Here is a 9,698-nt window from a genome sequence, read left to right as displayed (position 1 = left end):
GGGGCTTTTACGGCTAGTTACGAAGCTGCAAGACACATGTCGAGGAACAGATGGCGGGCAATAAAGAAATTGCCAGCAGTAAATAAGTTCACTCTGAGGCATATTTGGCCACGTCTTTGCACGAGAAAGGCTAGAAGAACAACAACATAATGACTTCGAATTTTGCACAACTTCAATGATGCAAGCAACTAAACCCTAACAACTGATGCGTCAACACTTTCATGTACAGGTACAATAACCATAACAAACACATGAATAATTTTGAATGTCTGATAAACTGTTTTATTTGAATAGTGTTTCCACAAGTGTCTGATTCAACATTAACATCAATTGGGCCAGCACGGCCAATCCATGCAGCCGATCCAGGCCCATCAGAATGGTGTAAAACATTTTCTTTAACCATTCAAAATAACAGACATTGAAATAACAGTGCTCAATCATTCATGCCAAGATTCGATGAGCCGCCTTCGCTATATGCATTCCTCGGCATCTTGTGTAGCACAACATCATTTATCTTGCTGACCAGTGAGCATCATCTGGAGCTGAAAGAATCCAAGTGCCCACACTCATGACAGCAACTGAAATCTTTTTACTCTTCAACCTTTTATTTCCTCCTGTCTGCACTAATTGTAAGGCGCTCAAATGTCCTTATCGTGGGATCATCATGGACATTTCTCGCAGTTTTCGACAGCGAGGAGGACCTGGCCTCAAGACCAGTTGATTGGTGAAGCCTCTGAGTGGTTGATGGACGACTGCTGCCACTGCTAGTTGGGATTAGGTGGCTAGTGCGAGTGGGGTCACTGGGCTCTCCAGAACTTGGTCTGCTGCTTGACAGGAGAGCCTTCCTCGATGTGCTCCCATTCCGGGATGATGTAGGCCTTCTTTTATCCGAATCAGCAGCCTAGCATACATGGTAAAAATGTTGTAAGACTTTCAGTTATCCAATACATCCATATTGGTCATCTAAAGCCATAGGTATGCCTTTGTAAGTATAAGTGTTGACAATCAAATGCTGCTTTGTACAAACATGGCGAATTGCATTCAGAAGTACGTGCATGATCACCAAGCAGACATTGTGTTGAAATAAATCAAATATTAAACTAAAATTGAGCACTTCTAACCATCTTAGGTGCCAACAGAGAATCAAACAGAGTTCTGTGCTTCGTGTTTTCTCCATGATGGCCAGAACCAGAGCCAGTTCTTCTGGCAAATGTTTCCACTGAACTAGAGAATCTATCAGGACCATCCTGTCTTGCTGTTAAACAAGGAAACAAAAAGCAATTACACTCCCTGCATAGCTTATTTCTTGAATATAAACTTTTGCAAATGTGCATGCAACTGACAAACCTGCAATCCGTTCAGCCCGTTCTGCAGATGGTCCCACCAACCCAGCTGTCCTTCCACTTGGCTGACAGAGGACAACAATGCTACACATTCAGTACAATCAAGCTTGCACTACTAAAAACAACTGGAAAGAGGAATGGAGGACATACTCGCAATCTGTTATTCTCTGCTAATTGCCTCGACACAGTCCAGTCAAATATATGATCAGACTGGTACCCTATAAGATCCATCAGACACTGTATAAGATGTAGGTGCATAGAAACTTCAAACTACTATATTTATTGATAGTACCTTCACGAATAAATAAATCTCGGAAGAGTTTCTTCAGATAGGAGTAATCTGGTTTATCTTCAAAACGCAAGGATCGGCAGTAATGGAAGTATGAAACAAACTCCGATGGATAAGATTTACAAAGGACCTATCCAAAATTGTGCAAATAGTGATACATAAGATTATATTACAAGTGAAAGATACACCAAACTTCTTTGTAGAATTGTTTGTCAAAGAAACCACATTTAATTACCTCAACTGGAGTTAACATTTTCTTTTCACTAATTTTATCATACTTCTGTTTTTTCGTGCCAGCTTTCAGACCTTGCCAAGGAAGGCTGTGAGAGACAAGTTATATAGGTCAGTGAAATATATTCAACAGCCAAAAAGGAATTTAAACCACTAGAAAAGTAATACATGTCCTACCTTCCTCTTATGAAGTACATCAGCACATAACCGAGAGATTCTAAATCATCTCTCCTGCTTTGTTCTGTAGAGAAAACCCATTAGTATAGCATGTACCAGCAATCAGCGGAAGAGTCATGCTTAATCACTCACAACTAGAAAATTAAGGCATTTCAGAAATTGTTGCTGACTAACTTTGTGATAACGGCGAAACTTAAGGTTTCAAAAGAACTATGCTTTGTTCAACAACTTTACAGAATAGGCCTTGATCTTTACAGAATACGCCTTGATCTTTGTTATTAATTGAACAAAGAAATCTATGCTGATGTTGAAGTAACACAAGTTCACAAGTAGCAATACTCACCTACTCCAAGATGGGTGTTTACACTAGCATAACGTGCTGTTCCTGTAAGATTTTTGTTCTCCCTATGGTAGCAAAGAAAAACATGTAAGATCCAAGTGTACATATCCAAATAAATATGAAGATAGAATCATACACGAAAGAAATATCTCAATGGAGAAACTGCATATTTTATGGGGCCATGAACTAGCTCCCAGGAACACTGGATGAACAATAAGCATGCAAAAAATGTTTATTGTTTTTTTTAAATGGACACATGTACATGTTCATGTATTTTCTGTGCATGTAGTTTCATGAAAAAAGGACAGGTTTTGTGCCCACCAGTCCTCAGAAAAGCAATTATTTAAGCACCACACTTGGACTTTTACACAGGGCATCAAACTTGTCATTTTAACATGAAAATTTACATCCATTTACATGTGTAAATATTTTCCTTGTAAAAAAATTTGAAAATTCATTTTCCCCATCTAGGAGCACTGCCTGCCTCCCCCGGGTGCAATTTTGAATTACCCTATCTTTTACCCAATAAAGGCTAATCCCCATTAGTGCCTAAATGTGGGCATGCAGCCCAGCCCGACAACCCAGCCCAAAAATCACAGGCCAGGCTCGGGCTTCAGTTTTTAGCCTGAACATAGCCCAGCCGGGCCCGAACAGCACAACATGTGAGATCTGAACTCCACCTAACGCCAGTCGCCATATAATATTCGCCTCCCTGATAACCCAAGCGACATTCCGCTCCACACAACCTTAGGGGTCATTTGGAACACATGATTTCTAGAGGATTTTTGGGGGAAAGAGTTCCTTATGGGGAAATTTCCAGTAGTCCCTTTGAAGTGCAGGACCCAACTGCATGAAATGCGAAGGAAACTTTCCTATCACTTCAGTTTCATGAGAAAACCTCAGGAAACAACAAATCAGAACCTCATCCTCATTTTTCCTTCCTTTGTGTCAATCAAGGCAAATCGTCTTGGACGCAACCACATCTACCAAGCCCGAGTCCGGTGTAGATCGGGAAAGTTTTGAAGACTGTAACAGTGTTGTTAGCTGCCACAAGACGAGGTGCATGTTGCTGCTGTGCGCCGTGGATGACAAATTCCTCCATGTGGCCACGTCCATGCATTGGGACGAACAAAATAGTAGTAGATTAGGTAGTCTGGGATGAAATACTAGTGGATTATGAGGCCTGGAAGATGGGGTCGCAGACTAGGAGAAGCATGACGATTTGAGAAGGAATGGATTAGGAGTACTGAGTACATTGGTTTGTTTTTCTCTCCCCTCTCTTCTGACTGGTAGGCCCTCATTCTAGTGGCCCCAGTCTGTCTCATTGGGCTGATTGGACGTGCATGAAAGGTTTATACATATGGTTTTGTTATAATAAAAAATGAGTGAAGTTCCTTAATAAGCATGTTCAACATTATTATCCACTTCATTAATAGTTCCTGTGTTTTTCCTTTTCCTATGTTCCAAACAGACTTGTAAAAAATTCCTATGCTTCACGATGCTCTGTTTTCCACCTGCAACCCTTCCTATTCATGTGTTTTGGAATCCTGTGTTCCAAACGTGCCCTTAGCCTGCAGCCCTACCCACACACAAGGCTCCAAGCTGCCGCAGCCCTGTCCGACCATGACGGCTCCCCTAGTCCCTTGCAACCCCACGTTCTACATGGGGTCGCTCACCACGCGTAGCAGCAGAGGTCACCAGGCACCGCAGCGGCTGCTGTCACCAGGCGCTGCGTCGAGGCCGTGTCCTCCCACCGCCTTCCCACGCGGCTGTGTTGAGGCCGCCTATACTTTCTGCGCAGCTGTGTAGAGCCGTTGAGGACAACTGCTGCTTCTGCTTCGATCTACAAGTTAACCGTTTTCTGGTTTATAGCTGTGAATCAATCAACTTATTTAAGTTTGGCTCATGTCCGTAAGCACACTCTTTCAATGTTTCGAATTTAATGTAAATATTTTGGTTGATTGTATCTTAGTGGTGAAGGGATCTTCTCACGGTAACACACGGATAATAGATACCTTTTGAATCTGATATACATGTATCGGTGAGTTGATCTTGTCAAGCTACAAATTAACAAACGTTTTTGTTGGTTATCACGTGTGGTACAAATGGAATTTCTTTTGGATCTTGGATCGATCTGTACAAGCAGCGAACTTTCAGTTGGGGGAGCAGGAACTTCGAGTTTTCGGGCTGGGCCTTTGTCAGGTTTCTACACCGGGGCAGGCTCAGGCTTGGTGAAAGTAAATTTTCAGGCCTCAGGCTTGGTTCCTTCATGCCAGGCTTTTTTGAAGCCCAACCCGGCTGGACGAATGCCCAGATTTATTAGTGCACAGCTGTGAAAAATTATGTGATGCCCATTATTACAAATTCCTCAAGTAGGATTGCTGGTGATATTTTGGTTTCAAAGTTTCCCTTCTTCCTAGTACTGCTAATCAACTCAAATTTCAGGCATTACAAAGCACAATAGTGAAAAATTAGCTTTGAACCTAGACATTTGGTAGCTGATATTGTACCACAGGTAGTGTGCCAAGCAAAGTTACATCACACTATGCCAAAAGCTGTTAACGATAGTCTTTCCTACTTATAAAGGTTGGAGTTGGTGGTGAGTTCACATGTGGGACCACACAAATAAACAAATGCACTTCTACCCACATGTGGGACTAGCAACCTTCCAAAATACATCAATAAACAAATGTTATTTTTACTAGGTGTGAGACCTATCCCAAATAAACAAATACACTGCTACCCTAATGAAGTAATGTGGGAATAACACTCCTTGTAAGAAACACAAATTATAAATGCAAGTATGCCACTCCAATTCAAAATCATGGTCTTGATTTTAGTTTCTCTGCCCAACCAACTCTTTTGGTTCCATGTCATAGCAAAAGAGGGCAAGAAATTACAATTCAACGCGGCGATAGATGTTGTCCTCCTACCTAATCCACGATCTTGTGCATTCAGCTTACTCACACCCATTCTCCTATGTTCCAAATTCAAAATGTTCTCTCACTATAAATCTTACAAAGGACCAACTATGGTCGCTCGAAACTCTTTAGCGACTGCAACATGATCTTCTATTATATTCACACACTCTTTAATAACCATGCAATAGCTGCAAGACACCATGATCTTTTGACGACCTCCTAGACCAGTGATAATTCCTTGTTTTTTTATGGCTTCGTAGTTCGTAGCAACTGTTATGGCCGGTTTAGCTAGGCCCACCGGGCAATCTTAGCCCACAAGTTATCTTAGGTTAATTCTTATGCAAGTTATCTTAGGTTAATTCTTCTGCAAGTTATCTAGGTTATAAATATAGGCTGTAAGACTCTTTTTGGAATTAAGCAATAAGAAGATTATTATCTCTATTGCCCGGTTCCCAGAGGAGCCGGAACCCTAGCCGCCGCCGCCATCTCCCTCCTCTCCCGCGACGGCGCCAAACCGCCGGCGCGGCTGCTCATCGCCTCACCCAGCTCCCTCCTTCCCTTACTGCTTACGCCCAAGGCCTGGTAGGGTACAAGTTCCTACCAGCAACGCACGAGCTTTGTGCAAGTATGAGCAAAACATTGAGCTTATGTGCCAGACTGAACAACGCGCAAACATGTTAAGGACCTCAAATGTAGGAATGGTTTTTTTTTTGTTAAGCTAGTTCTGTACTAGAAGTCTAGGACAATCTTCGGGACATTACAAGAATTCCTTTTAAACAACAGTTGCAAGTACCTGTATGGTATGTGCTTATGAGTTTGGAGGTCCCGGTACTTCTTTGCAAGGCCATAGTCAATAACATACACCTGTTACAGTAATTGCAATCAGTTTTCTAAGCAGATATTTCTGTTCACAGCAAACAGAAGTATCGAGATCACTCAAATAATGTGTTTGAAAGGGACATGCTCATTGCAGCAAACATCAGAACTTATTTGACAAACAAGAGAATATGGATATCTTTGTTCTAAAAGTATACACGAGCCACGAGCACATATAGACAAAATGTAGAATGATCAGTACTTTTGTACCTTCAGGACTTGATACATTTATAATTAATGTCTTAAAATATTTAATCAACACTGACTAAGAACAGTCAATAATTAAATAGAGTGGTACAGCACCATTACAGTCATTGTATAATTATAATGCATGAACATCAGCTGAAACAGTTCCAAGGTGAATCTCTTGCCAAAACACAGAAATTTGGTTTATTACGCAATTGTTTATTTGCTGATGCAAACGAGCTTGTACATTAGCCATTTTAGCCTCTCTTTATTATGATTGGGGGGTTTTGAACTCAGGGATGGAGACAGGACTGGGCAGCTAGGGCTTTAGCCCCAGGCAGTCCCAGAAGCCCATTTAAATGCTAAAGGGTCATGGAGAGTATGATCAGGCTAGGCTAGCCACAAACTTGGCCCAGCCCTGGCGCTGCCCCTGTTTGTGCTGCCAGGCTGCCAGCTGATAAATCTTTAGGCTTTAATGTATCATATCAGTCTATCAGAGCCAGGCCAAAAACTAGAATCAGTACAGTTCCACAATGAATTATGCAACTAACAATTTCTTAAGTGAAGAAAAATTGATAAATCACTTGTACCAGTAAAAATGTTCATGATGGCACCAAACCTGGCTTGCTTTACGGCCTAAACCCATAAGGAAGTTATCTGGCTTTATGTCACGATGAAGAAAGCCCCTCGAGTGCATGTACTCTACCCTGGCGATCTGTGTAAAAATAAAGGAATACATCAACTTGTCAGGATCAGCCAAGTAAGGACTCAGAGATTTGAGTTTCCAGATAAAAAAATTCATTGGCATTCTGTAGGACAGGTGGCCAATATTAACAGCCAAAATGAAATCATACAGTAAGCACTCACCATCTGATCAGCAAGCAGAAGTACTGTTTTAAGGGTAAATTTTCTGTTGCAATAGTTGAACAAGTCCTCCAGACTTGGACCAAGAAGATCAATGACCATGACATTGTACTCCCCGTCCACTCCAAACCACTTCAGATGAGGAATCCCCACTGAAGTTTGTAATTGAACATTAAATCAGAATCATTAAAAAAAGGATGAAAGCAAGTTCTTGTATCAATTTTCGTTCAAAAGGAAGTTATTGTATTGCTACTTACTCCCCCCTTGCAGAAGCATATATAGTTTTGACTCATAATGAAGCTGAGGATGCCTTGATTTGACAGATTCCTAACAAATATGGTGAGATACAGTCAGTTAGGATGTCCAGATGCTAGCAGTTGCACGGGCAGTAACCAGCCATAACACTCAGAATTCATGTTCATGCAAAGTTATATGTTCAAGTTATAAAAAACTGTTATTATTTCATTATTACCTACACTTTCTCAGAGCATAGATGTTGCTTCATCTATGCCCACAATCCAAGACATGCGGAGGTAGAAATTAAGCAATTAAGAAACCACAAATTTCATCAGGCTCTATAATAAAACACCAGCATTTAGGAGACAGCAAGGGACCATTGGCTCATTTTGTAAGAAAACAACTAACAGTATTTATGAAGAATGCTACTTCCACGGAAAATTCTACTAAACAAGTGCACATTGTACTGAAATAACTGAACAGCAGAAAGTATAGAATCGCATGTTCAGAGCATGGTTCTTCGGAGATGAGTTTTTGCTGGGAAAAAATCCAATAGGTGTGCGGAAGTGTTATAACTTATAAGTTTCGCTGAACATAGGGGTTTTGCGCAATTCACTCTTCCTTGAAAGATTGAATTAGATAGATGGATTTCAACTGCCACTGATAGCCAAAGATTTAAGGATAGTGTTTCTTTTGTTAACTATTACTTGATGTAACAGTACTGTTGTCATTCCTGACTCGTAGAATGTTGAAAGAGTACAACATGCTAAGAATGTTGTATGGTGTTTGTATTTGTCTGCCCTCCTGTAACCCACACAAAGGTGTACAAACATACTTAAATGAACAGATAATAAAAATTGAACTTCCAACTGGGAGCAGCAAACACTTTGTCCCTTTTCTAGTTCCCTAGTTCTGCGTATCTCTAATACTCCCTCCGTTCCAAAATAGATGACCCAACTTTGTACTAACTTTGTACTAAAGTTAGTATAAAGTTGAGTCATCTATTTCGGAACGGAAGGAGTAGATCAGTTTGCCTGTAGCGAATCTGTAGTGTTCAGAAATTCTAGACTCCTCGTTGCGAGTTGCTACTCATACGAAAAGAGCATGATACTAAATAAGATGTCCAAAACATTTCTGATTAGTGATGGACCATAATGTATTCACAAATTACATACATATATTTAGTTAACACCACATGAAAACATGCATATGTATATTAACAAATGAAAAGGTTTACAACAGAATCGGGTTTTTTTCATCACATACCAACTTGATAGCCACCTCCTCGCTGCTCTGTATGTTCACGCCTGCAACCAAATTAATCACCCTTGTGAAAAATAAGCCAACCAGATATGAAGCTTGGCAACACGAACGGACAGAAACAGATGAGAGATCTAAGAACACCACGAGGACCGTACCAAGATACAGCTCCCCGAAAGATCCGCTCCCAATCTTCCTGCCCAGCTTAAACTTCCCCCCGATCACATGCTCCATCTTTGCAACCCAGCGAGAGATTCAGGAACGGCTGCGCCTAAAATCGCCCCTTGGCCTAATCACATTGCCCAGAAGCCGCAAGATTTGAGCCCAGAACACCCAAGAACGGGATCCCGGATCTCCCGAGCCAAGACTGCGCGCCTGGGACCGCCTGAGATGAAGCCGCAGATCGAGTTGGCGCTGATCGGAAGCGAATCGGGATACTCCTCGAGGTTGGATTCGGGGACTAGGGATTGCTTCTCTGAATATTTTTGGGATTTTCGTGGGGGTTGGGATCGGGAGACGAGTTAATGGAGGGATGGATGGGGGGAAGCGGAAAATGTGGGAAACGGACGGGGACCGTACAACAGATGGAAGGAGAGAACGAGGGATAGGGCGGTAGTAGGGCTAGCTTTTCTTTTTCTTTCCTTTATTTATTATTTAATTATTATTATTGGAGTATATATATTGTATTGTCTATTATGGTTTCCAGTTTTCCGCTCTTTGGTTCATCCCTTTTGCTTTATCTCCAGTTTTTGTTGCTTGTGTTTCTTTCTCAATTTATTCTCTCCTGCTTGTACTCTTGCTGCCTGCCAAGTAGGATTATCTCTCTCATAAAATGGAGTTTTTTGTTTTAGTCCAAGGCAACAAGGGCATCTCCAATGCCGACCCTTAAACCGCCAGCAAACGTTTGGACCACGCGGTTCGGACATGCTTTGCCCTCCAACGCGGTCATGTATCAGTCCGCTCGGCAATCCAGA

The 9,698-nt window shown here is 41.6% G+C and overlaps 1 protein-coding gene across 1 annotated transcript; it reads right to left on the bottom strand.

The window, feature by feature from the left end:
- Window positions 1–252: 252 nt before the first annotated feature.
- LOC119317153 (casein kinase 1-like) lies at window positions 253–9,326 on the bottom strand. Its single transcript, XM_037591561.1, has 14 exons — window positions 8,883–9,326; window positions 8,731–8,771; window positions 7,485–7,554; window positions 7,231–7,379; window positions 6,983–7,078; window positions 6,095–6,165; window positions 2,384–2,445; window positions 2,041–2,104; window positions 1,868–1,952; window positions 1,636–1,762; window positions 1,494–1,561; window positions 1,348–1,408; window positions 1,122–1,255; window positions 253–901 (listed from the first exon to the last, which is right to left on the bottom strand). Exons 1-14 carry the CDS (start codon window positions 8,956–8,958, stop codon window positions 605–607), a joined length of 1,401 nt encoding a protein of 466 aa, XP_037447458.1. The 5' UTR covers window positions 8,959–9,326; the 3' UTR covers window positions 253–604.
- Between the last annotated feature and the right edge of the window lie 372 nt (window positions 9,327–9,698).

This window comes from Triticum dicoccoides, chromosome 6A (assembly GCF_002162155.2).
Source record: "Triticum dicoccoides isolate Atlit2015 ecotype Zavitan chromosome 6A, WEW_v2.0, whole genome shotgun sequence".
NCBI lineage: Eukaryota > Viridiplantae > Streptophyta > Magnoliopsida > Poales > Poaceae > Triticum > Triticum dicoccoides.
Note: the sequence above shows the minus strand (reverse complement) of the source record. Positions and strands in the feature narration are given on the sequence as shown.